This window comes from Chroicocephalus ridibundus, chromosome 4, assembly GCF_963924245.1.
Source record: "Chroicocephalus ridibundus chromosome 4, bChrRid1.1, whole genome shotgun sequence".
Classification (NCBI taxonomy): domain Eukaryota; kingdom Metazoa; phylum Chordata; class Aves; order Charadriiformes; family Laridae; genus Chroicocephalus; species Chroicocephalus ridibundus.
Window position 1 is genome coordinate 44,130,492 of NC_086287.1, and position 26,198 is coordinate 44,156,689.

The 26,198-nt window shown below is 39.1% G+C and overlaps 1 protein-coding gene across 2 annotated transcripts in view; it reads left to right on the forward strand.

Annotated features, from left to right (window-relative positions):
- The window catches only part of TMEM87A (transmembrane protein 87A), a 25,017-nt gene extending 226 nt beyond the window's left edge, over positions 1 to 24,791 (forward strand). The window contains exons 2-20 of one of the 2 annotated variants that reach the window (XM_063331566.1): positions 943 to 1,000; positions 4,854 to 4,951; positions 5,810 to 5,926; positions 7,579 to 7,632; positions 7,727 to 7,783; positions 9,415 to 9,562; positions 10,307 to 10,368; positions 12,080 to 12,263; positions 13,106 to 13,205; positions 13,941 to 14,034; positions 14,653 to 14,724; positions 16,418 to 16,526; positions 17,660 to 17,718; positions 17,981 to 18,084; positions 18,444 to 18,517; positions 19,826 to 19,887; positions 21,100 to 21,155; positions 22,411 to 22,441; positions 22,798 to 24,791. In XM_063331566.1, coding sequence (XP_063187636.1) covers positions 943 to 1,000; positions 4,854 to 4,951; positions 5,810 to 5,926; positions 7,579 to 7,632; positions 7,727 to 7,783; positions 9,415 to 9,562; positions 10,307 to 10,368; positions 12,080 to 12,263; positions 13,106 to 13,205; positions 13,941 to 14,034; positions 14,653 to 14,724; positions 16,418 to 16,526; positions 17,660 to 17,718; positions 17,981 to 18,084; positions 18,444 to 18,517; positions 19,826 to 19,887; positions 21,100 to 21,155; positions 22,411 to 22,441; positions 22,798 to 22,839 — 1,581 coding nt within the window. In that variant the 3' untranslated portion in view covers positions 22,840 to 24,791. Of the gene's footprint in view, positions 1 to 942; positions 1,001 to 4,853; positions 4,952 to 5,809; positions 5,927 to 7,578; positions 7,633 to 7,726; positions 7,784 to 9,414; positions 9,563 to 10,306; positions 10,369 to 12,079; positions 12,264 to 13,105; positions 13,206 to 13,940; positions 14,035 to 14,652; positions 14,725 to 15,285; positions 15,355 to 16,417; positions 16,527 to 17,659; positions 17,719 to 17,980; positions 18,085 to 18,443; positions 18,518 to 19,825; positions 19,888 to 21,099; positions 21,156 to 22,410; positions 22,442 to 22,797 lie in introns of both variants that reach the window. The other variant, XM_063331567.1, reaches the window with a different exon arrangement.
- The last annotated feature ends 1,407 nt before the right edge of the window (positions 24,792 to 26,198 follow it).

Genomic DNA, 26,198 nt, shown 5'->3' on the forward strand with positions numbered 1-26,198 from the left:
GCCGCGCTAGGGGGCTCTCGGCCCCCAGCCGCTAGGCCAGCTGGCTGTGGCGGCGGTCGGAGTGCGTGTGCGTGGCGGCGGTGGTGAGAGGCCTCGTCCTCCCTGGGAGGAGGAAAGGGGGGAACGCGGCGGGGCCCCGAAGGAGGGCCTGTTGTGGGTCCCCGCTCGGGCCGCCCTCCTGCCCCGTTGCCGGCGCCCCTGTGCCGGGCTTGAGGCCCTTTTGGCGGGTCGGCGGTGGGAGCGTTGGCGTCTGTGCGGTCTGTGGGGCGGGAGGCGGTGGCCTCCCCGGCTGGGTCCCGGCTTCGGTGGGGCCTGTGTGGGGAGAGGGCGGCCGGCGCCCCCCGTGCGGCTGGGCTGGCGGCCCCCGCCCGGGCTGGGCTGGGGCCTGGCGTCGGGAAAGCTGGGCCCCTGAAAGGCTGAACCGAGAGCTGTGGGCCTCTGGGAAGGTGAAGGGATTTCCGGCACGTGTGTTGTACCGTGCGTGTTTGAAGTTGCGTGGAGAAAAGCTGTTTTGCCTCACGTTAAACCTGCCTTTACCAGACTGAGGAAGGGAGAAATGTACGTTTTCTGTGAGGCTCTTGAGGTTCAGGAACAAAATTGAAGGATCACAGTGAACACTCCTGTTGATTATTGGAACAATTTTTTTTTTGTGTTGCATTGTCCAGACCTTCTCATCAGCAAGAAAATATTAATCACTTCAACAAAGGATGATGAAACTGATTCAGTTTTGCAGAACAAAAAGCCCTGAGCCTCTCAAACCATCTTTAAGAGTAGGTTGAAGGGTTAGTGAAGCATGACTGGAAAATCCAGTAAGGCTGGCTCCTGATTTGGCATTTGCTTTCATTGCTGTATTAACTTAAAACTGTTGAGTGGAAGATAATGTTTACTTAGCTCCGTGACATTAATGCCACTAATGTCTCTTCATTTTTTGTGCCTTTGCAGGGGAAGAAGTTTAACTTTGGGAAGATTCTCTTCAGCAACACCACCATTTTCCTGAGATGTAAGTGGTTACCTGCTGTCTCTGCTGTTCGACTGCTTTAACTTTTGAGACTCAAAACACTGGGAAGTGTTTTAACTGCACTGGTTGCAGTGACAGCTGATCTCCTTAACGCTGGATGAAAGCCATAGCTCTGATATGGTGGGGTGTGTTAACAGCCTTGAAGCTTCCCAACTGTGATCTGTTCAAGCCCTCTGTGGAGAGGGCAAGATGTGCAATGGGAGCACCACTTCATTTCAGACAGCGGGTAATCAGGTGTGGGGTGTGCTGAGCCCTACTGTGAGGTGTGCTTTCCCTATATAAGATAAGCTAAATTCCTCCAGCTGGGAGATCTTGTGCCGACTGGGACAGGGGCTATTTGTGTTGCAGGGTGACTGATGCCACTGTGCAGGAGGCAGTGCTTTTGAGGCCCTGTTTCATTTTAGCTGGGTGTTTCTGGGAGTGGTAAGGGAGTGTTGCTGCGCGCTATGGCAGAGCTCTCCTGAGAGCTGTTTTCTCCTTCTGATCACAGTGTGTGAGTGTGCTACAGAGCAAACACGTTGGCAGCCTCCCCATTTGTTCTTTCTGTTCGTTGCTCTTTGCTGATCTGGCCAGGGCTACGGGTTATGTAGGTTACAGCTCAAAGGAGAGTTTCTGTGAAATACTCTCTTATCTGTGAACATGAGGACAACATTTAGATAGCAACGAGATGATGTAGGTGACTTGTGGAAGTAACTAGCTGATTTAGGAAGACTTGAAATCTTTCCCCTGCACTTTGATCACTTTAAGGGGTTGCTTGTGCCAGTTCTTACCATGGCCGGGGGGGGAAGCTGTTCTATCCCCAGCTGCTAGTTTGGTAGTTATACAGGTACAGTGCTAGTGAATGCCCTTCTGCGCTTGTGTCAAACAAGGAAAGAAAAGTCACTTTAGAGACGATTAGTGGGATCTGTGCTTTTGTCGCTTCCCAAGACTTCGTTACTGCAGTGAGCATACTCTTTTTTAAATGTGACAAAATAAAGGTATCATGAGGACTAGCCGATGCTTCTTGATGGAATTGCGTATTTCTGTGCTCTATTATGTTTAGTACTTAACTTTATTGATTTTCAGGTTTAATTTCAGATACCTGCCCTTCTTGGGACAGTGTTTCAAAGGGAGTTTGTTAAAGTGCCTCCATTAATTCCACGTGAATCTGAAATAGGAGGCTAGTATTAGAGTGGTTATTAGTGAAGGTCCATCATGTCGGAGTTAAGGTTTTCCCACTTGTCAAGCGCAGCCCAAATGCTGAGTTTCACTGCTTGCAGCAAGACAATTACAAGTGTACGCGTGCAGGATCAAAGTGTAGAAATCTGATGCTTGGGGAAAAGGGGGTGGTTTGAAAAGGCCTTTTGAGCTTTGGTAGGCTTTAGGCTTTCTTGCCTAAAGTTTAACAGAAATAGCGTACTCATACTAACATGGCATCTAAGATGTGCATCCCTGCAGTGAAGTGTGTGGTTAAGTCTAATTGTGAGGTGTACAGTTGAAATAACCAAGACAAGGAAGGAACTAGGACATGGAGAAAATAAAATTTGTTACAAGACAGGTTTGCGGCAGATTTGGCAGTAAGAATTTGATCTCCTGCCTCCTGATGTGGACTTCAACTACAGTGTGCTGTCAGCCTTTAAACAGGCATTAGGCCTTAAAATTCTTTAGTGAAGACACCTGTTTTACATGGCAGTATGATTAAAAGATTTACATGAATTTAAATAACGAGTCACTGAAAGAGGAAGGAACAAAGGCTAGGAACTTATTTTTGGTTTCTCAGCCTAGATTATATTTAAATTGCATCTGATACTGGGAAGCTTTAACTTTACATGTTGTTTTCTTCTGCCTGTGTCTGTGTGGCAACTGGTCTCTCTCCTGTCTGCTGTCTGTTGCCTTTTCCATCTGTTTTGTGCTGTTTGTGTGGACAATATGACCCTTCTTGCCAAACATGATTGCCCATGGGTTGTTCATGTTTTTGGTGAGCACCTGCATCTCCTCCTCCACCTCTTCTTCCATTTTCTTTCCCCTTCTTGATTTTTGATTTTATTTTTCTCATGTGTGTGATGTATTGTTGTCTGATGCTTTCTGCTTCTGACTGGGAAGACTGCCACTGGTGTTTAGTATTGTCAATAATGAATATATTTTTATCTACTACTTTTCTTAAGTGCTATTCTAGAAGGCATCTGGTTTCCTATCTAGCATGATGGTAGAAATTCTGCTCTCTGTAAACGATTGCAAAGACTGCATTTGAGTTGAATGTTGCACGTTTTCTTTGAAGGTTAAGGAACTTAGATTTCCATGTTGCTGAATTCAATAAATACCATGGATGCCTTTTCTGTCTTTTAGAGTACTTCCTTTTCAAAGTTTCTATAATTTTGATGTTTGCAGATATGGGTGGATCATTCTAGTCATGGCCTGTTTTAACTAGTTGATGTTACTGCTGAACATAGAGTTTCAATAATCTTATTTATTTTTAATAGGTAAAAAGGCATTTAAAAGGTATTTCTGAATTTCTCCTCTTCTTTGGTGGCACTTTTTTGAGATCAATTTTATTAGAAGAGCATTTGTCTTCTAAGAATTTGCCATCTACATGTGTCACTGCAGTGCTTGTGTTGCCTTTGAGTTTGTTTTGCCCTCTGCAACATCTGGGGCTATGTGGAGAATGTAAGCCTTGTTTTCATGCTTACCAGAAGGTGTCATAAGGAAACTCTTATCTTTCAGTGATTGCATTCCAATATTTTTCTTTTTTTTTTTTCCTTTTTTTAATCTTTGGTATCAGAGACTTGGTTGTTGAGTTTTTAGCTCTACACTTACTTGCTTTAGTAGTCATGTGGATTAAAGTGGGATTAGTCAGTTAAGACTCTGTGGCAGGGTCTTTTTTTCTAATTGCATTTTTTACCTGCCGTGGTCAATATGGAAACATTAATTAAAAGCTCTGTAGGTGTAACACATTTGTGGGTGTCTAGTCTGAGATGAACGTTACCTGTGAAGATGTGGGGACTTCCTAGCCACTAGAAACATGCTGTCAACTCAGAGTTTTGCCATCTGTTGACTGGCAAAACCCAAACATAATCATCTAAATGCCTCTTCCAAGACTGAATAATCACTGCTCGTTTTGGGTGAAGCTTACCTTCTTAATGTCAAATTCTCTTCATCGGGCTTTAGTTTCAGAATGAGATTTGAAACGCAAAAAACACACAATCTTTCCTGAGCAGGGAGGAGGGGGAAGTCTTGTGTTTCCCTTCTTATGCATGTTGTTTTCTAATAAATCAAAGCATAAAGTTGTCTTACTGCTGTTTTAGGTAGCACTGTGGCTTTGACAGAGTGCGCTAATATATAGATTGCTTGTTTGTCTTTTGGGAGTGGGGGGTGGACGTTGGCTTGCAAAATCTTACGTTTTTATTTATTTTCTTGGTGATGGTATTGGCGTGTTTAAATTATCTGTGCAAATTGCCCTTAGTATTTACCTGTTCCTAGCTCGCTTTATCTGCTGTGTGTCCCATGTATCTTGGAAAGGTAAATCCTTTTGTGTATTGTAATAGCTCAGTCACTGCTGTTCTCCTCTTGGTTGGTATTTGCAGTTGCTGAAGTATCCCGGATTCTCTTGAGAACAGAAAGTTTCCAAATGATCTTCAGCTATTTAATAGAATGTTGTAACATTACAATGCAGTTGTTTTCCACAAGCTTCTTTCTGTCACTGAACAGTAATGACTCGAGGAAAATGTTTTTCTATTGTTTTGCTTTCTGTTTTGAGTTTAAAATAAATTTAATTGTGGTAGTTTGGCACAGAATGGGAGGAAAAGCATGGCAGGTAGAGGGTATCTTACATGTTCTTAAATTTATTTATTTATTTTAGTTGAAGGGGATGAAAAAGCTTGTGATCCCTCCCAAAGTTACAACGTTACTTGGTACTTAAGATATTCTGACTGCTACAATGAAGTCTTCAACTTTGGGGTAAGAATTGTGTGGAAAACCATGGGTTATGATTTTTAGGGGTAAGCAGATCTAGGGGTGAGGGGATTGTAGAAGATGTCACTCATGTCTTCATTGCTCTTTTGGTCTAAAAGCCACACTCTTCTATTGAAAGACAACAAATTTCTGGATCATTGGGAATTGAACACAAGGGAATTGATTCACAGCTTGCTGGAATTACTGACTTTTCTGGGTTTTGGGTAAACTTGAAGTGTTTGTCAGAATTCTTCTAAACCCAGAAGCTTAAATAAGTACGTCAGCTCTAAACTGCAGTGTGTGAGTTTATGGTAGATGAAAATATTATTTACAAAACTGCTTAATGACAGCAAATAGAAAATAAAAATAATATTTTCATGTTTAGTCTAAATTCTGTTCTTTATGGTTGCACATTGGAAGTATTAGCAATTTATACAAAATGTTTAGTGTTTCTATCAAATGTGGTAGAACAACTGTGTTTTATACTGTGTAATATCTTTTCCATATTTACTTAAAATATTAATTATGACAGTTGCAACTATTAATGTAACACAGTACTGAGATCTTTAATATAATGTAGAGTTTGCGTAGACTGAAGTTTATGCTGGCTGCAGCACCTCCACTGCAGGAGTGATTTGTTTTTAATTGGGTATTAATTCTTATTCAAAGCCTGTATAGGGTTTTTCTTGGCCGGCCTTTGTTTTTATAGTCATGCATGGTCTTGATGGCCTTTATTCTACTAAATTCTATTCAAGAGTGTGTGCAGAGGGAAGTTACGGTGCTCTCCGCGTTTTGCAGCTGCCTGCTGAGATAAACCGTTAGATATATTGGATGCTAACCTAAGTTCTCTTCTATGTTTGGCAGGATGAACAGGCAGAGTACTATTTTGGGGCTACATCTGAAGAGCATCCGGGTTGGTCAGGATACTATGCCATGGCTTCTCTCCTCTTTCCAAATTGCTCTGAGCTCTTCAAGCCTCAGGTATGGGTAGAAACTTCAGTTTGTTCTGTTCTCTCATACAATATACAGAGGAGGTAGTAGTTCCTGTTAGATGTGTTGGCATCCTGTGTAAGTATTACTGTAGGTTGGGAGGTACTTGGTTTTATCTGTGTATGGCAACGGAACTATAATGATAGCTTCTTCATTTTGCATTACTTCTGCCTTGCTAGTCTGGCTAACCATGGGGGGAAAAACCCAACCCCAACCACTGTAAATTTCAGTGCTTCTTTTTGTTTGTGGTTCTGTGTTCTGAATTTGTTTCATTTACAGAAGGCTACGGCTAGTTGAGTAGAAGTGTGAATCTCTGGCAGCAGAGTGAAGCTACCACTAAATTTGGGTCAATAAAGGACTGGCATTTCTTGCTCAGATAATATTGATTTATCATAATGAAAATAAGAGTGTTGAGAAATGGGTTACTTAAGCACTGATAGCAGGTTAAAAATGAAAAATAAGTAGTGTGAAAATGTGTTTGAAACAAATCAAGTGGAAGAGAGAAGACAATGCAAAACAGCATAGGGAAGTAATGTGCAAACATAGACTCTACGCCAGCTGTGTATCGCCAGGCAAAGCTGTGCGATCATACTAATGACAATATCAATATAACACACTGTCTGTCTTTAATGATGTACTTCCTTAAGAATTCAAGACAAATTGTGCAGTGTTGCATCTGTAGTCAGCCATTCCTGATTTAGACAAAGGGTTGGGGATAGAGAATACTGGGAAATGTCTCATAACTATTGAACCTGGTGTTGGGGTTTTCTTGTTTGTTTGGGTTTTTTTTTTTAAGAAAAACCTAAAGGTGACTTGAAAAGGGTTTTTAATAATCTGCTCGCATGCCTCTGATTATGTGAAGATATATGTGAAGATGGCTTGAAGGGTTTTTTAAAAAAATAATTGTATGCTGCCTGCTTTTTTGTTTAATAATATAAGATGTGTCAGTGCTACTTTTACTTGGTTTATAGAAGAAATCTTGTAGATTTAGGTCTGTAATGTGAACTTAATTGAATCTTAATTGAACATTCAGGTTGATGAAACTGGGGTTTTAAAAGTCTAATTCCTTTGAAAAGTCTACTAGAATTTTAATAAAATATATTCCTCTCAGATATTAATTTCTGAAGTTTCACAGACATTTCTCCTTTTGATTGTTCAGCTTTTTTCTTGTGGTACAGTAGTTTCACCAAACTTCAGGTCACTGTAGTTCAGGAGAGTTGGTAAAATCTGGATCTCTAGTAGGCATCCACCCATCTAGGGACTCTTTTCGCATAGACTAAGGCAGAAATCTTCAAATCCTGTTTCTGTTTGTCTAGAGTTTATCTAGTAATGGAGATATCAAAGAGATTAATATTTGGAAAATAAAATTAACTTCACTACTGTCATGTCTGTGGGTCCAGTTCTAAAAGTAGACACCTGTTGTTTGAGGGGAAGAAAAGCAACTTTCAAATGTAAAAATATTAATCCAAGTATTCGAGATTCCTTCCACAAATGGGTAGTTGTTTGATTTAGAAAAATGAAAGCTCTCTAATATGGCTGTTCAGAGAATCCTTCCTTATAATAAAGTTTACTGGAAGCTGTTCTGGTAAAGTCATGTTAATATGAAGTGCCTATAAATGCTATACCTTTATTATATCTTGCAGATTTTCTATAAAGAATTTGTTCATCCAGAGCCTCTCTCACCCGAGAAACAAGAGGTAAAGAGTTTTCTTTCCTTCTAATGAGTGAGTGTAAACATGAAAGAGATAATTTTGGCATATTGATTTATCTATTTTCCTGTTTCTCTTTAAGGGCTCAAAAGATAAGAAGGAGAGTGGAGGAAATCACACCATGGTGGCAGATAAAACTGTATGTATATTGAATTTAAACATGGCTTGGAGACCAATAGTCAATGTTTTAAAAATTTATATTTCTTTGTATAAAAAATTGCTAGTAGCATTTACAGGGATAGTGCAGTTCTTTTTTTTTTTTTTGACACCTGGAATTTTTTTAACTTGAAACTAGGTAGCATTGTTTGGAGAAACAGAAAACAGAGTAACAGAAACAGAGTAACTGCTTCTTCTACATGTGAAATATAGAACTCATACTGTTTAGATTGACGGTATAAATGAGAAAATTGTTTTTTCATAGTAATTTAAAGTAATCATTGATATGATATGTTTTAAGTGGTGACTAATACTTAGAGATTGTGTTTGGTTTTATCTTTAACTAGTCAGTCTTTTAAAACACTGTACCTAACAAATTAAGTGACTACTTCTGATTTCCAGATTTATTAGTATTTTTATTATATATAATGTTCAAGCCTTATCCAGGGCTGATTGTCAAAATAACTTCAAATTGAACGTCCTCAATGCCAACAAAGAGAAAGTATTTAACTCTTTGTGTACTTACAGTGCCATTTACGTTAAAGTTAAAATATAAATACCTGTGTGTGCAATTCTGACATAAGGAATCGATGCAGCAAGAAATGGAGATATTGTAAAGGCAAAATTGGTATATAAAAATATATCCTTTTTCTTTTAAGTTTACTGTGTTTTTTTTAAATAAGTATTTTAATTTCAGGCAATATCAACATAAACTCTTTTTCTATATATATAAAATTCTGTTCGCTTTAGGTCTGGTAGTCAGGAATTTTCTTAAGAAATGCATGCTCTTACTACTGAAATTCTTTTGGAGAGGCAGTTACAAAAAAAAGTGTTTGTGGTAGTTCTGCAGTGGTCACATGAGTGACATACATATAGATAGTCTTAGTCTTAACCTTAAAGCTCTTTGTAAATATTGCGGTTTCTGAGATAGCTAGAACTTCTTCAGTTGTGGAATTAACACAAAATGCTGGAACTCAAAGAAATCTCTGATTTGTTTTATGGTGCAAATATTTATCTGGGCAAGCTTCCTCTCCTCTCCCTGTTCATTGGCAGGGTTTGAGTCTTCTAGGTATGAGAGCAGTTGCAGGGTCTGTAGTAGTTTCCGCAGGAAATGACTACTATGGAAATTTTTTACTTCTCAGCTACCTCTTCTGTCTTACACTATAGAAGTCAGCCTTTGCCAGGGAGCTGAGTTATATGTAGCTGTGCTGTTGCCAAACAATTGATTTCAGGAGGCAAGAAGTATCTCTGTGGTGGTCCTAATGTTTCTAGACTGAAAACAAGGAATAGGATGCTTTGCTGAATTCTTTGTAGCTTTTGCAGTACCTTTGAGATGACTCTTGCAGTAAGCCAGTATTAAATTTGCAAATAAGCCCTGATCACCTCCCAGGTCTCTGAGATTCTTCTGGATTCAAACAGCTACATTGTAATTATTAGGTCTTATAAATAGATTTAAAACTTATGTATCAAATATGGACTAACAAGTTTCAGGCCTGCGAAGAGCTGAAGTTTATTTTTACGTGGAAGATATCACCCATGTATGGCAAGTCTACTTCTTTCTTTTTCCTGTCTTCTTGACTATGCACTGTCTACATGTAGACATTTTATTTTCAGGCAATGAATGCTGTTATCAAAACGTGGCGAGATGGGCCGTATATATTTATTGTGCATATTGGAGTTACAACTGTGAAGGATCCTACTACCAGAGTTAAAAGAACGGTGAAAATGCCACCTTCCTCGTACCAAAGCAAGCCCTTTACAAGTAAGATAGCCGTTTATACACTACGCTAAAAGCATAGTGCCATTTTTTTATGTATACTAGTCTGAATGTATTCTAAGGTACATCTAATGTATACTGTATGGCTCATTTTCATAAGACACTATATTTCACTTCACATAGATGTAAATATTACCTACTACAACTCTTTCTTATAAGAACATAGGTGATTGTTAGTGTCTTGAAGATCCTAAGGCTGTTGGTCTGTCATTTGAATGATGGAAGTAAAGAAGAATCCCAAGCAGTTCAATTTTGAGGCTTGGTGTTGTGTTTCAAAAATGTCCAGACCAATGCAGTGGTTTATGTTAATAAACTCAAATCGCGTAGAATACAAAGATCATAAATGTCTCCTTGAAATTATATTGTAGTATATCTAACAGTGCATTGATAACCTATCTAAACTTCAGAGAAGTTTGAAAATCACCTTAAAAAGTTAACTTACGTGTGTTCCTGAACTCTCCTGTTACACATGGATCTCCAACACAAATTACTTTTACTTAAGGTGCTGCCATGTGTTACTTGGTAATGGAGCATGTAATGTTAATTGCATGCTTTTAGCTGTGTGTGTTATGAGTCCTAACTTTCTTGGATTAAAGTGCAAGTTAGATTTAAAAGCTATGTGAAGATTTGGAATTTCTTTATGCTTGAGTAGAAATCAGTTAAGTACTTTCTCGTGGCTTCCTCCTTTTGGTTCTTGTTCAATTTGGTTATTGGATTGTCTTTTGACAGTGACAGTAGAACTGAAGGGGCCGTATGAGTATCTCTCACTTGCAGACTATCCTCTGATGATTGTAAGTAAGCCAGCTTTTCTTTGACCTATAAAGTTGTCAGTTTGAATCTCAATTAAATACTCTACTTTCATACTTCAGGAAACACAAAGCCAGTGTCTCAGAAAAAATAATTTAGAGAGGGTGTTTTTTGGTTTTGGGTTTTTGGGTTGGTTTTTTTTTTTTTCGTTCTAAATACCAGATAGGGAAAACAGACATAGATTTCAGATGTTTGCATGTACCACTAGTGTTGTCCTCTGGATTGTTCGACTTGATGCCTCTGAGCAGTTTTACTGATGCTGTTTTTTCCTCCTTAGCTTGTATCTTAGAAAATTTGCTATTCTATGAGGTTGGCTTTTTTTTACAGCTACCCTTTCATTTGTCACTGCTTGCTTCGTTCTTTTACAGCTTAATCTTCCTTCCTCTACTAGCTGTTTTACATCCCATGAGGAGATCCTAAATACTTCCTAACAGCGAAAGCATAACTGAACATCAAAGAACTAACTCCCTTTTTATTCAAAGGAGTCATGGACTTGGTTGCTAGTTGCTTCTGTCCAGGAGGCTAATAAAATAACTTCAATATTTATGTAATGTAGTCAGACTTTAGCTGGGGATCAATAACAGGTAAGGTCTCCAGCCTGACTGTGTTGGCAAGAGTGGCCTGTAAATAGGAGGGTGTGACAGAAGTAAAAAGCTTCCAGCAGCTTTGTTTACATGTAATTCACTAGTGTGAATAGCCCCATGTGTCAGGTCCAGAAAAAGATCTCTGTCTAAATGTTTCTGTAATGGAGCATCTGAACATGAACTAGTATGCCTAAGTCCTTATCATTTGAACTGCATGCGTTAGATGTGGAAAATCTATAAGGACCAGTAAGCTGTTGTCCTAAAGGAAGGTGTTTTCAGTTTGTGAAAGCTTTGGATTGTGCAGCTAATTTCAATACTTTCTTGGTTTAATAAAAATATCTACCTCCTGACTTGTTCTTGTATGGTGCTGTTATTTAGAAAACTAAGCACTAAGTAGCACTGTCAAGCTTACTGTTCGCTGCAGGAGATGTATACCTTGAAATTTCTTCTGAAGCAAGTAATGCTGGACTGAAAAAAATTAAGATCACAGAGTGGTAATATTTAAATTAATATCTGGGTTTCTCTTTCAGTTTCAGGTTCTTGGCTGACCTAAAGCTTGGTCAAAAACTAAGTTTGGAAATTAACTTTTGAGAGTAGTTGTCAAATGATTTGAACAGAGGGATTACAACCATCAATTGCTTATCTCTGTTGTATGGAATGATGTGTAAAGGTGACTTGTAAGCTTATTTGCAGAGTAATGTAAATGTACAATGAAGTTAGTAATAGAATAATATGTGAGAAGGGGCAGAGTTTCTAGTAGTTAATGTTTTGCCTAAGCTGTTATCTGAATTTCAGAAAGCTAGTAGTGCTTGATATCTTCCTTAGAAAAACTGCCTTTGAATAAATTGGCAGACTGCCCTTCAAGAGAGAAATTACTCAAACTCAATTACTCTGATTCCTTTTGTTGGCAGTGAGAAATTAGACTGTCACTGTAAAAGAATCTAGATAAGACAAATGAAGCATTGCTTGTTTCTAGTCTCTTTTGTATATAAAAACTTCAAAAGTTGCTATACTTGGGGAGAAAATAGAGCTGTCTTACAGCTGTTGAATGGAAACAAGGAAATTAATTTTTCTGGGTCTAAGGTTCCTATTTCTTCTTTTTGTGTAATAGTTTTTCATGGTGATGTGTATTGTGTACGTGTTCTTCGGGGTTCTATGGCTTGCCTGGTCAGCCTGTTACTGGCGGGATCTCCTGAGGATCCAGTTCTGGATTGGCGCAGTTATCTTCCTGGGAATGCTCGAGAAAGCAGTTTTCTATGCAGAGTTCCAGAATATCCGCTACACAGGGGAATCCGGTAGGTAGCAATTGCAGCTTGCATTTTAATTGATGGAGCATAGTACTAATGGCTTATGCTAAATTGGGGTGACAGATGCATATGAAGTGTATGATTGCTTGAGGATTGTTTCAAAACACAGAACAGGGAACCAGAGTTTCTGCCTCATTTTATATGTTATAAATGTGATGATCTTGCTCTTCCAAAGCTAAAGTGCTGTTGATTGACTCCTGAGTGTAGCATCTTAGGGACGTAAAATGCTAGATTCTGGAGAGTATTCACTGTAGTGCTGGCTTGAGGCCAGCTAACACTTCCCAAGTGTAGCTTGTAATTAATTTCTGACAATTGATATTGGCCTTGGAAAGAGACTTTGAAACTCCTTGTCCAACATGACAGCATTGCAGATGACTTCTGGTATTCAGCCCATAGCCTGATAATCCATCTTAAGCTATTCTCTCCATGTAAAACTTTGAGAGTCTGGTTTTGAATTCTTTAGGATGGATGCATACAAATGAAACTCTGCAAGTAAAACTTCATTATGACTTTGTTAATTGGCCACACCCATTGTACAGAAGGTTTTGTTGGTTGACTTGTTTGGAAGATCATCCAGGCAGATCTTATAGATAGATCATTTACTCTCCACTTTCTATTGATGTAAAATTTTTCAGTAGCTTTTTTTTTTATGCTAAGTGAGCTATCTTTTCTGAAGGGTTACTCCAGATGTAGATAACAAAGAGATCATACACTTTAACCTACTTTCTGAAAATAATGATGTCTGCTCTCATACTACAGTTGCATGCAGTAGTTAATGAAACAGAAATTGTATTTTAATAACCTAGCTTCCTTCTCTTTACTTTTGGTAGTTCAAGGAGCAGTAATACTGGCAGAACTGCTTTCTGCTGTGAAGCGCTCATTGGCTCGAACTCTGGTGATCATAGTCAGCTTGGGATATGGGATAGTCAAGTGAGTAATTCTGTTACAGGTCTGTTGTGTTCTATTAAAGGCTTTTCACAGTTGTTTTTTAATAACTTAAGGCAGTATTTATCTCCCTGTACTTTGCTACTTAAAAGATAGGTGCTTTAGTTAAGTGCTGTAAAGGTCTAGACTTCTTCACTGGTCAACAGAGACATACAGTTCCGTATGATGATTACTCTTCTTCCCACCCCTTTCCATGTACCGCTGTTGGGTCGGTTTCTGAGTTACTGTTGAGATTCTCCACTGACTGGAATAGGAGCTTTACATGCCTTTCTTCAGGGCTAGAAATGGGGGAAGTCAAGAATCGATGATAGGGAAGGGGATCTGCTTCTGCTGCCAAGATTGATGCTCATCTGTCTGTCCCTAGCTGTATTCAATGGTAAAACAACATGCTGTGTGGTAGTGGAAGCTTCTAGTAAGTGCAGGTGTGCTGGGGGAACTGGTGAAGAAGAGGTGGGCTGAGACTTCTTGAAATGGTCATAAAAAACTAAACAGGTTAACTCGGAAACAGGACTGTTACCAATCTCTTCCTTAGTCACATTATACCATAGGACAAAATGAATAGCAAGCTTCCAGCACCATAATAAAATTATTTCTGTATCTAGAAGTAGCTTGTTATGAGGACCTTTTATTTACATGCTTCAGCCTTATGTTACACTCAAGTTGACGTGACTTCACATTTTTTCCCCCTCTTAATCTAAATTTCACTTTGTTTTCCTACAGGCCTCGCCTCGGAGTTACTCTTCACAAAGTAGTTATGGCTGGAGCCCTTTATCTATTATTTTCTGGCATGGAAGGTGTTCTTAGAGTCACAGGGGTCAGTAATAACTGCTTAAATTTTCTGATATGACACAGATGCCACTGTCTTTAGTTACTTATATGCTAAGGGAGAATCCCAGGGCTATGCTGAAAGAAGGAAACAGACATAATGAAGTGGTTAAACTCTGAGACTGGATTACTGATGGTTATTTTAAGTTTGATGTCTTCTCTATTTATCAGGATGTAATTCTGTGTATTTGGAAATAATTCTAATAGTTTTCTGACTAGTCAGGTTTCAGATACTATATTCTGCCTGGACCCTTGTGTCTAATACTTCGGATTAATTAGGGCTAATTGCAATCACAAATGTACAGCCAGGATCACCTGGCCATGAGTCTAAAAAAAACCCAAAACAAACAAACAAAAAAACCAAACAAAAAACCAAAACTGACCAACCAAAACAAAAAAAACCCACCACCACCAAAAAAACCACAAACAAAACAAACCTGCACCAGCACTCCAAGTTTGGAGGCTGTAGCTGGGGAAGTGCATGTGAGTGGTGATGCTGCTTCTTGCTTCATTAAGATGTGGATCTCAGGATGTAGATTTCTGTTGTTCTGTTTTTGATATTTTGGGATAAGGTATTTAACATGTCATATATTTGGTACTTTTTCAGTTTTTCTATGACACTGTGGCTCTGATAGCAAACTTGGCCCTGTCCATGATTGATGCCTGTATTATTTTGTGGATATCCTTTCATAACTGCAGAATGTTACAAGCTTATTCACAGCTTATTATTTCTGTCTCATACTTAAAAGGAATAAAAGGTGATTTGCTTGTTTCAGTTGGGACTTTGATAGATTTTGATGTACGCGCGAAGGCAATTTTTGCCACTTTCAGTCAAACTCATGGTTGCCAGTGGAGTGTTCAGTTTATCCATGGATAGTATAAAAGATTTAATTACTAGATCTGTTACAAGCTGACTGCTAGTCTTCTGTAATGGAAGTGGCCAGAGCACATTGTTGCAGCAATCACCTCAGCAGAGGCTCCTTTTAATGGTGCTAGATTGACTTAATCTGGAAAACTATTTCTCCCCTTGCTGGTGGAGAACTGACGATGTGGTATTGTCAGTTCCCCTTCAATCATTGGACTAAACTCTTGGTTCAAACCCTCTGCTTCTGTAGTAAAACTCAGAAGCATTGTGGTGGAGTATTTGTGGTTTCTCATAAAATAGCCTGACCCTCCTCACTTCTTCTGTACCTTGTTTCCTTTTTCATTTTGTTCTTATTGGCTCTCTCTTTGTCTCTAGGCCCAGAATGATCTTGCCTCCTTGGCTTTTATTCCCCTGGCTTTCCTAGATACTGCCCTGTGCTGGTGGATATCCTTCACTATTTTGCTTGGTGGGGTGTGTTTTCTTTCACATTTGTTGTTTTGTGAGTCTTTTTGGCTGAACTTTTTTTGTTTTTAAATCAGCTTCAAGTATATGTTCTGTCTACTTCTGGTAAAGTTAATAGAACCTCTGTAATTGAGTGTTCAGGTAAGCTTCTGCTACAGCCAGTGCAAGGAAAACTAGCTACCCAATAGATATCTGTGTTAGAGCAGCTCCTGAACATAGACTAAGTCTGTCTGTTATCAGTCTTTGATTGTTGAAGTATGAAATTAATTTGTTCACTGTGTAGCACTATAACAGTTCCATAGTTGTAGCCCTTGGAGGACATACTCAGTTTGTGTTTTGGGGAGAAGGTTCCTTGGCAACATCAAACCTAAAATTCTTTCTGTAAAATTTGAACTTATCTTGAAGTAGTTAGGTGACAAAATGGGGCAGTGTTAACTTTTTTGTGTTTTGGCATATTACATCCAAACAACCATAACCTTGTGTGACTTCAGCAACTGCTGTCAAATGCTGAACTCAAAGCCAAGTATAGCAAAATCCCTGTAAAGTGTTTTTAGCAAAAGTCAATCACAAAACTGTTTAAAACATGAATAGTTTGCTGCCCAGCCATGACAGCTTCAGTTCTCTCCTACCATGATGTGTCTCCTAAGCACTTGTTTTGTCACTATGGAAATAAAATTGTAGGCAAAAGGGTGAAGACGTGTGTGCACTGTCTAATTAGATTTTAACTCACTTGTAGACTTCATTTTCTATTTATCAAATGTACATCTGATACTTTTCTGGAGGAATAGGCCCTAGTCCAAAATAGATGCTTGGATACCATGTTTGTGTGACGAGAGTTCTAGGTTTAGATGACTAAATAATATGAAAGGGATGGATCCTGCTCTTTGTCACGTTTGCTATAGGATGAACTTTTCTTCTGTTGAGTCTGGTCTGCCCTTTTGGAGGGCTAAGTGTGTGGGTGGGAGAGCTGTTGATCATAAGACTGGTGTCCTTCTAAGTCTGTGACCAGCTTGTCCCTTCAGAGGCTTTCCTTGACTTTTTATACATATTCATCAGCTTAACTCAAACAATGAAACTGCTAAAACTTCGAAGGAATGTTGTGAAACTCTCTTTGTATCGGCACTTCACCAACACACTTATCTTGGCAGTAGCAGGTAAGCAGAAAATTACATTAATCAAATACGAGCACTTGCCATTTCCATGTAGGGCTTGAATTCATCACTAAAGCAAATTGAGTTGGTGACCTTTCTGTAAATGCAATCAAAACACTTGGTATTTCTAACACTTCACCCATTTCTAATAGTGGACCGATGCCAAGTTATGTTGATACTTCAGAGTCAGTGGGTTATTAGTCCTGATGTTAACGAGATCAGTAGTTCTGTTCAGCTCTCATGGAGCACTTCTGTCCCTCTTAAAGCTGCTGGGGGGGCAAAAGATTATTATCCTATACTGTTAACTTCACAGGTGTAGTTTTTGCCAAAATCACAGTATCACTGTGTAATATGGGATTTTTAAGATGTCTGAAGACCAGAGCGATTCTTGGAAAAGCAGTATCCTTAGTATTGTAACATAATGCCTTCTGTGTCCTGGAAGAATACAAATTCAGATTCTCTTTCCGTTTGTAGTAGTGATGAACTGAACTTCGTGACTAAATCTGGTGCTTCCAGGTGCTTAGCTCCTCATCTATTTGGAAATGCTATACATACAATGAGCAGAAAACTTCTAAGCACAGTACTTTTTTTTTTATTTCAACAAAAAGGCACATTCCTTTCAATCGAGAGCTCTGATTAAATTCCTTGCAGCATCTGGTTCTTAGTTAGCATAGAACACCTTAGTAGAGGGAAGTCTCGTCTTCTAAAACTGATGAGCGTTGGAACTCTCACAGGTCCAGATCTGAATGCTTAGGCATTCAGTCAGATCAGATGGCTCATTTACTTCAAGGTAGGCTTTGTTTGTCAACTGATAATGAAACCATGGTTTGGAGACTAGATGGAAGTAACATAAGAATAGTGAATAGGGATGAGGAGTTTGGGTAAATACTTCATACTTGATTTATGCCTTGTGTCTCTGAAGAATCAAGAACAAAATATACTGGTTTGTGCCTAACCTATTGTATAAGGTTGCTGCAATAAATCAATCTCTTGTTTTCCAAAACTAATAAATTGGATTCCAGAAATTCACTATTTAGGTCTTTCCCCTTTGTTTGGGAAACACAGTTCTATACAGTAGTATGTTTGGATTATCATATTTTGTAGTATTAAGCAGCTTGTTTGTTTTAATCTTGCAGCATCTATTGTATTTATCATCTGGACCACCATGAAGTTCAGGCTGGTGGACTGTCAGTCGGTGAGTTTATACTGAATGCTTTCTGCAATTGCTGCCTCTTAGTAAGTTTACACTTGACAGTGTAAGAAGTGAGACTGGGCATTCTGGAACAGATTTTTCTGTGGATGATGTCTAGAGTAATATGCCACATGGTAAAATTCTTAGTGTTGTGGGAAACAAGCCTCTTTGTCAGATGCCTGTGGCTCACCTTTGGAAACAGCTGAGGACGTGGAGTCTCTTTATTCACAATGTTTTCTATTTGTGCTGCTGTTCTCCTCGACAGGACTGGCAGGAGCTATGGGTGGATGATGCCATCTGGCGTTTATTGTTTTCAATGATCCTTTTTGTCATCATGATTCTATGGAGACCATCTGCTAACAACCAAAGGTTCATCTATTCTTACCTCTTTCTAAAAACTTGTTTTTTGGGAATGCTTGTTTATCCGAAGAAGTACTGGTGGGTGATTCTTAGTTGCTGTATACTGATCCATAAGGGTACTAAGCAGTGTGTGCAGGGGCTTCAGGAAAAGTAAGTGTAGGAAGTCACCTAGATAAAATTCAGTCTGTTCCTGGTGGTGAACTTACTTAAAAAGAAGTGACTTAAACTTTTGATTATGTAGCTTAGCATCGGTCTTAAAAACAATGAACTACACAGAAGAATCAAGTCATCTGAATGTCAGGGTAATGAATCGCTTGAGTGGCAAGAAGTACTATTCTAATATAGCTTTCATTCTTGCCGTCCTAAAGGTTTGCTTTCTCACCACTGTCTGAAGAGGAGGATGATGATGAGCAGAAAGAGCCAATGTTAAAGGAAAGCTTTGGTAAGGGAGAAACTCTTTTCCCCACCTAATTTCAGTGTTAAAGAGACGTTTCTGTGGAGGGAGGTCTCTTGTTCTCTGACAAAGTTCATTACTGTTGTAAAAGTGGAGTCAATGCCTCCCTGTTGCCATTGATTTATGCAGTTGTAGAGCAAACATTGGCTTTATGGCTAGTGTTCACATTTCCTGTCTAATTCTGGGATTTTTAGATGACACTGAATACAGTGCTACTGTTGTGGCTGCTTTACGTGTCGACTGGACTTTGTTTTATTAAATAAGTCATAGGTTTGGATCCAGTTATGATGATGGATATCCGAGAGTCTCTCGGATGTTGTTGCTAGGCAGTGATTTAGTTTGCAGTTCTTTTTTTAAAATCCAGTTCAAGGATTTTCATTTATTATCTGTTCTGTGAACGCTGCAGTCGTCTTCATTTTCTATATTAGGGCCTGCTACAGGAATATGGAGTTGTAAACATATGGATGAATATGTTTACATATTAATGAAATTTCATATGAATGAGTCGTGCCCTATAACTCTAGGTTGCATCTTTCTCTCCAGTTACTCCCCTCCTACTGTAAAACCCTCTCAGTTCCCTGCCTCCTGTCTCCCTACGATGTCTATTGTCCTTCTAACACTATTGTTTTTAAGTTGTGTAAAACATAGTGTGACATACCCAGTGCTGCTGTCTGTCCACAGATCAATTCTGCTGGGATATATCAGTGCTGTTTCACTTGTTTAGGAGTGGAGGGGGAGTGTGTAATCCCTTAGGTGCATTTGCCAAATCAGCTCTATCTGGCTCTCTGCCAGGCTGGGAGATGCATGCTGCTTTTCAGCTCCTAAGTCAACCAAGTGGCTGGTCAGCAGGTAAAATAAACTTTTGGCGTTGCATGTGTCTCAATGGTTGAGGTTGGAAGGGACCTCTGGTGATCATCCTGTCCAAACACCCTGCTGGAGGAGGGTCACCTAGAACAAGTTGCCCAGGACCATGTCTAGATGGCCTTTGAGTATAAGGATGGAGATTCCACAGCCCCTCTGGGCAACTGTGTCTGATTTCTACACTGCTTATGTCTGGCTTAAAGTAAAGGACTAGAAATTTATATTTCCTAGCTAAAATTGCAAAATTCAGGAAAAACTAGGCACTCCACCTGTCAAAAATACAAAGGGAAAGCATTGTCTTAATGAGTAACTTGTCTGTCTTACTCTGCCTCTTTGCATTTGTTGAAATATTCTGAATGAACACTCAACACTTTCACTTACAGCCTATGATTATAGTTGAGTTATCCCAATCTTTTTTCCTTCTTTTGTTTTCAGAGGGAATGAAAATGAGAAGTACGAAGCAAGAACCAAATGGAAATGTAAAAGCAAACAAAGCTGTGAGTATGCCTTCCCTACCTCGAAGGATATAGATCCATATCTCTCGTTTGGTTGCTCCCCAGTAGTAGCTCACAAATGCAAAGTGTTCAGCCTATAAATGTGAGTGTCCTGGTTTGCTTCAGAACGGGAGCGAGTCAAAGTATCATGTTTATGATACTGCTGAAAAGAAAGAAAATCCAGGTTTTCATCTAACTTCCTGTAAGCGCAATGGAAGCTTCAGAATTCAGTCTATTCTTCAGGAATGTTTGCACAATTGAGTATAGATAGAACTGTATAATACTATATTCTGATAATGAATAATACCTTGTTTTAACAAATTTGTCAGGCTGAGCCATATTTTAAATTAATTGCCCTGCTAATTTTGAGATTTGTGATTCATTACTTGAACGGAATGATGTGCATATTGTTACATAGCTGCCTAAATAGTTTTAAGTGTAACACTTTTAATATAGCTGCATTTTTTTATGTGGCTTATAAGCAGAGGTGGTTTCACATTCAGCTAGGAAGTAGAAAATATGTATCAGAATCTCTTAATGGAATTCATGCATAAATTTAAAATTGGAAAGAACCTGTAGGAATTAATAATAGCAGTAATATTTTTGTCATTAACATTGTTCTTCTGAAAGGTTGGTTGCAACTGTATACTACTTAGCTGAGGTTAACATGAAAATCAAACTTCTGTTTTAGCAACTGGGGGGGATGACAAAGGGTCAGTTCTCCAACTTCAAAACAAGCGTGCTTGTGTTGTGAATTAGTGTGTTGATCAGATAAAAATGAGAAATTCTGACAATACAGTTTAACTTATCTTTGCAAAACCTAGCTTTTGTGCTTTTTATAATAATTTTTCATATATAACACAACTAAAGATAATGTTCTTTTTGTGGGAGACTGAAGTAGATTATGTAAATAACAAAAGTGTCCTGAGGGCCTGCTTTCCCTGGTCACTATTAGACTATTACAGAGTTGACAGTAACTTATATGTGGGGTTTTGGTTTTTTATTTTCCTTGGAACGTGTTTTCTGTAATCCATAAATCAAGTTGAAGGTGGGTTTTTTGTTGTTTTTTTCTGTGTGTTTTTATATATATTTTTTTTTTACTGACGCTATAGATACATTGGTTTTTGTCAAGTAGGCTGAGAAGGAAAAGGCTTGCATGTGACAGCATGTTGGGAAAACTGACTTCTGTTTTCCATTTAATTTCTATACATGTAGCAGGAGGATGACCTGAAGTGGGTAGAGGAGAATGTTCCTTCGTCAGTGACAGACGTGTGAGTATTTTTATAGTCACAATAAAAGCAGGTTCCTTGGACACAGGAACACAAATATATTAGAATGCCGTGTAACTTGTATGCTGCACTTACATGAGCAGATACTGAGTTAAGCCTGGAATTGGCCTCTGACTTCTTGGCATGCTTCCACTTGGCTTTCTGCAGTCTGTCAGACTTACAGGTCATGCCACTTGAGCACATGCTGAGTTAAGAAACACCGTCTTGGACTGTGAAACCACAGACCGACTTGTTTGCACTTAGCTGAAGTTAAAAATAAATAAATAAATCCAGAAAACAATGAACAAACAAACCCTGTTTGTCAGTATAGTGCTCTGAAAAGTCCTTTGAGTATCTTGCCCAATGTAAACCACTGAATAATATAATTTAGTTCTCTAATTAATTTGGATGTCTGTTGAGTCATTTTTATACTTCTGGCAATATAGTCAGCTATGCAGGCAGTCCATATTCTGCTTTTAATAACTTCTATGTCATAAGAATGTCAGTGTCTGTGCCTACATTTTTCATAGCAAATCAGAAGTTCACAGGTTAATTATGTTCACAAATCTGAACAGGTAGTTTTGTCAGAGGCTCTGGATTTAAGTACAAAACTCTGCTTGAAGATAAAGACGAGAAATCAAGTGAAGCTTCAAGAGGATGAAAAAGTGCACTTTCTCAATTGAATTTGTTTTTCCCAGTTCTAGCACTTCCCCTTTTTTGAAGAATGGTAGGATTCCTTAAGAAAACAAGGGCTAGACTGGTATAAGCTAGGAAAGGGCACTTTGAGGTAGTCTGCTGCAGGGCTTTCTGTTCTTGAAAGTATGATCAGGGTTGTGAAGAGATGAGATCCCAATAGATGGGAGGTCTATGGTAGCTGAAAAGGCTATGGTACCAATGTAACTTGCTTGATTTCTGGGATGTGTTTTTAAATAGCTTCAGTGTAGTTCAGCACTGTTCCTGTGTGAATGATGCAGCTTAATTCATGGCAACTTGGAAATTGTTCCGTTGGTAATGAGAAGCTTAGAAAAAAAAGCATTTTAAAACTGGGAAGGTCATTGAGGATACTCCTTGGGCTCTTCCTCTTTTGTGTGTCTTTCTCTAATTTCTATCTGTTCAAGTGAAAGGTCTGTCTTCATTATTGCTCTCCTGCGCCCTAAAAAGATTAAGGTGTAACATAAGACTGAATAGTATGCTCCCAATAGTGCTCTAATCCTCTTAACCAATTCTTTTTTTTTTTTTCTTTTTCCCCCCACTGCAGTGCTCTTCCAGCTCTTCTGGATTCAGATGAGGTCAGTAAACAAATCTTCAGTTCAAATTAGTCTTCTGACATGCCAAAGGAGTCATGAGTCAGTTGTTAAGGACATGGCTTATTAGAACTGGACTTGCTGATCTTGCCAGTGAAGCAGTACAATACTACAAGGGGGGGAAGGATGGTGGGGACAACCATGATACAACTTCTTAGAATACAAATGTGCATTCTAAATGTGTATTCTAAAAAGTGGTATTTTTGCTGTGTGAGTTAGACTCCCGACTGAAAAAGCGTAAGAGTGTGCTTTTGTTGTGATTGTGCAAAGCATACCACCTTATTTCTGAATAATGTGAACCTTTTGGGGGAAATGACAACATTGGGTGTTTTATTTTCCAGGAAAGAATGATTACACACTTTGAAAGGTCCAAAATGGAATGAAGGAGTAGCTTTTGGCTATTGGAAGTGGAGACGCCTCTTTTAAAATTGCTTGGTGGAGCAAGTGCATCCTGCTGGTTCGTTTCTTGATCTCAGCCTTGGAAGTTTGATGCTTTATTGTCATGAGGGTGTCTTGCCGTGGAAGAAGTTCACAAGGACATTATAAACCTTTTTGAAATTTGAATTTACAAAGTTGCTGCAAGTTTGGATTTTTAAGCAATTTAAATGTGTACTATTCCAGCACCTTCTGTAACTTTTCAAATATTTAATCTGTGAAACTAAAATTCCTAATGTCTGCTTGAGGAGTTTATATTTCAATGTTACAATTGACGCTTAGAGGTGAACTGCCTGTACCTTTTTGGGGGGAGGATGGGGACAGATAGAAATAAGCACTGAAGAAACAACAGACCCATTTTCTGGTAGATAATGGCTTACTGCTGTTTTATGTCATGTGTCCAATGTGAATGAGAAGTTTTTAGAGAGAAGCTCCTGTTAATGAAGAAAATTAAGATGCCAGAAAGGAAATATTTGGAAAAGTTACAGTGATATGAGTTTTTAACAAAAATCAAGTGCAATTTTATTCATAACACTGTGTAAGAAAGATTTTTCTATTTTAAATGCCATTGACATATAGGTAACAGCTGCACAGAGCTAACACTTGCTGTTTGTGGCACATCTCATTGCCGGCAATGTGGTGGATGCCTGGAAAAATGATTTGCCCCTACCTTCCATGATTTAATTTAAAAAAAACAAACACACACCACCACCAAAACTAAACATCACCAAACCCACTCCTGCAGTGCTCCACAAGTGCTTGACTGTTCATGTTAAGCAGATATTAATTAGACGTTTCAGCAGAGCTTTTCTCCCTGCACATGTAACGTCTCCCACCGAGAAGTCAGCACTCTTCTATGTGAAGATGGCATTGCTTTCTAGAGGGTGCAAGCACTGCTTACCTTACTTGAAAGAGGCTTTTATGGGATTCCACAGTGCTGGGATAGTTCTGTTCCCAGTGTCTGTTTAGAATGGCCTCCCTTTTAAGTGATTTGATGATGGGCTTTCCTGTCCCTATTGGTCCCTGTGGCCAAGAAGTACTCTAAGATCACTGTGTTTCAGTCAAAGTTGCAGATTTCTATTCTATATAATTGCTTTTTGTTTCTCCTTTGAAAAAGAGCTTTTGGATGGTGTTCTGTTTTTATTCTATTCTATGCTTGGCTGTAGAAGCTTCACTTGCAATAACTTACACATGGAAACCCTTTGTGGACTGTATGACAAAAGCTCTAATTTGGGTTCATAACCTTTGACTGATAATTACCAGGCAAGCCGCAGCACAGCTGGACTTCCAGGGGGCTGATGTGGCTGCTGCTGGAATGGCCCAGGGAGTCAGCTTTTCTGGTTCTTCACTCGTAGCGATGTCAGCAGAAATGAACATGTGCCTGTACTTCATTCATTCCACTGTAAGGTCCGGTAGCTTAGCTCTAGTTCATCTTTATCAGCAATTTATGCTGAAACATGGCACTTTACAGTAGCGGAGGCACAAGTGCATAGTATCTTCTGCTAGCTGTGCCGTGGGGGCAGCAAACCCTCTGCGGATGGGCAGAGATAAAAAGCTGTGGCTATAACACCTCAGTCTGCCTCTGCAAGAGTTGCTGGATCTCTTCTGCCATCCCCTTTAGGCCACAGATAGAATCTTTAATTAGAAAACACTTCTAATTTGCTGTGCTTAATTGATACAGAAGAAAAAAAAACGTTACCTCCGTGTCCTTTTGGGGAGAGGAAATTTTGTGAAATAAAGCTACACAAAACTCGCTATTTAATTTTTTTTGTTGTTTTTTTTTTTTAAGTCCTGTTGTTTGGGTTTTTTTGAGACAAATAGGGAAAAATGTTCTTTACTGGAAGCACAAAAGAAGTTTGTATGTACTATTTAATAAAAGCTAGGCAAAGAGTAGAAAGGCTTACATTGTGTCCTTCCACTTTCATATTACCTGGTCTCTCACATGAGAAAGTGTTAACGTCTTCACAAAGCTCCCTTACTTCTCTTTAACTCTTTATTGCATGATATTTTGTAATGCGGTTATTCCTAATAGCTCTTTCTTTTCTTGTTAAGCTTGACAATAGAGTGGAAGTCTGTCATTTGTAAAGCTAATGTAGGTAGGGCAAATTGTAGATTTCTAAACAAAAGTCAAAGATCTAAACAGTTGCCCTAATTGCATTCATAGTTTAAAGGTTAAACAGCCTGCAACTGCAGTGGTCTTGGGCAGTCCTCTCTGCCTTCTACCCCTCCATCCCTGTAGTAACTTCCATCAGTATTTGAAGTTGGCCTCAATTCCTCAGGGAGCTTGTTGCTCCCTTAGTTAGCTGTTCACTCGTTTTTCTGCTCGTTTGGCAGAGTTTCTGTATTGTTGGAAGGTAGCTGGTGCGTGCTGTGACTTCCCTGTTTGCAGTCTTAAGGACAACTTGTATCGGAGCCCAGTTCCTACCGTACCATGCGGGCTGTGGCATATGCACAACTACTGCCGCGACTGCGATTGCAGAAGAGGTGGCTAAAAGCAGTAGATGAGATGTGGGTGAGGAGGTTGTATGCAAGGGAGTTGCAGCAACGTGGCCTCTCCCCTGACAGCGTGGTTGGTCAGATGTGCTGGTTCCACTAAGGAGATTTTTGCCTCTCCTAAGTCCTGGTTTTGCTCCTAAAGACATGTGGGCTCCATGGCTTGCCAGGAAGGCTTTGTCCACAAGCTAGCTTGCTAGAATGCATGAAACCAGAAATCCTGCAGGATTGTTATCTTTAGTTATGTAAACAGGCAGGACTTAATTCAAATTTATACCTGTTCTTTCAAAACGGGTGTTGTAATTTTGAGACAAACCATGCAGACCACTCTGAAGACGTGGTGAGCAGGAGGGAGGAAATACGCCTACTCTTAGGTCTGAGTTCTGCATAAGTTTTTAGTGACTTGAATGGTGTGTAGAAGCTGAACTTTCTTTAGGAAATTTGGCGACAGACATCAAATATCTTCAACAAGCTGTTCCTAATTGAGATGATACTCTACTTGCAGAAAAAATAAAGATCTGCCAGGAATTCAAATATAGAGGGAGTTTTTTAAACTTCTTGTGCCTGATTAGTTCTGTGTGTATTTGTTTATTTGTGAGAAGTAGCTGTGATACTACTGATGATTGTAGCATGTGCACGCCATGGAGAAAACTGGAAACGAAGTAATATCACAGAAGATGATGTTGACCAGCTTTTCATTAGGGTGACAGAATGTTCCTGCTAGGCGCTCTGAAGGAGGGACTGAGGAGTAAGAGATCACATGGCATGGTAAAGCAATGCAACAGGCCTGATAGGCACCGAGTGAGTCAGGATC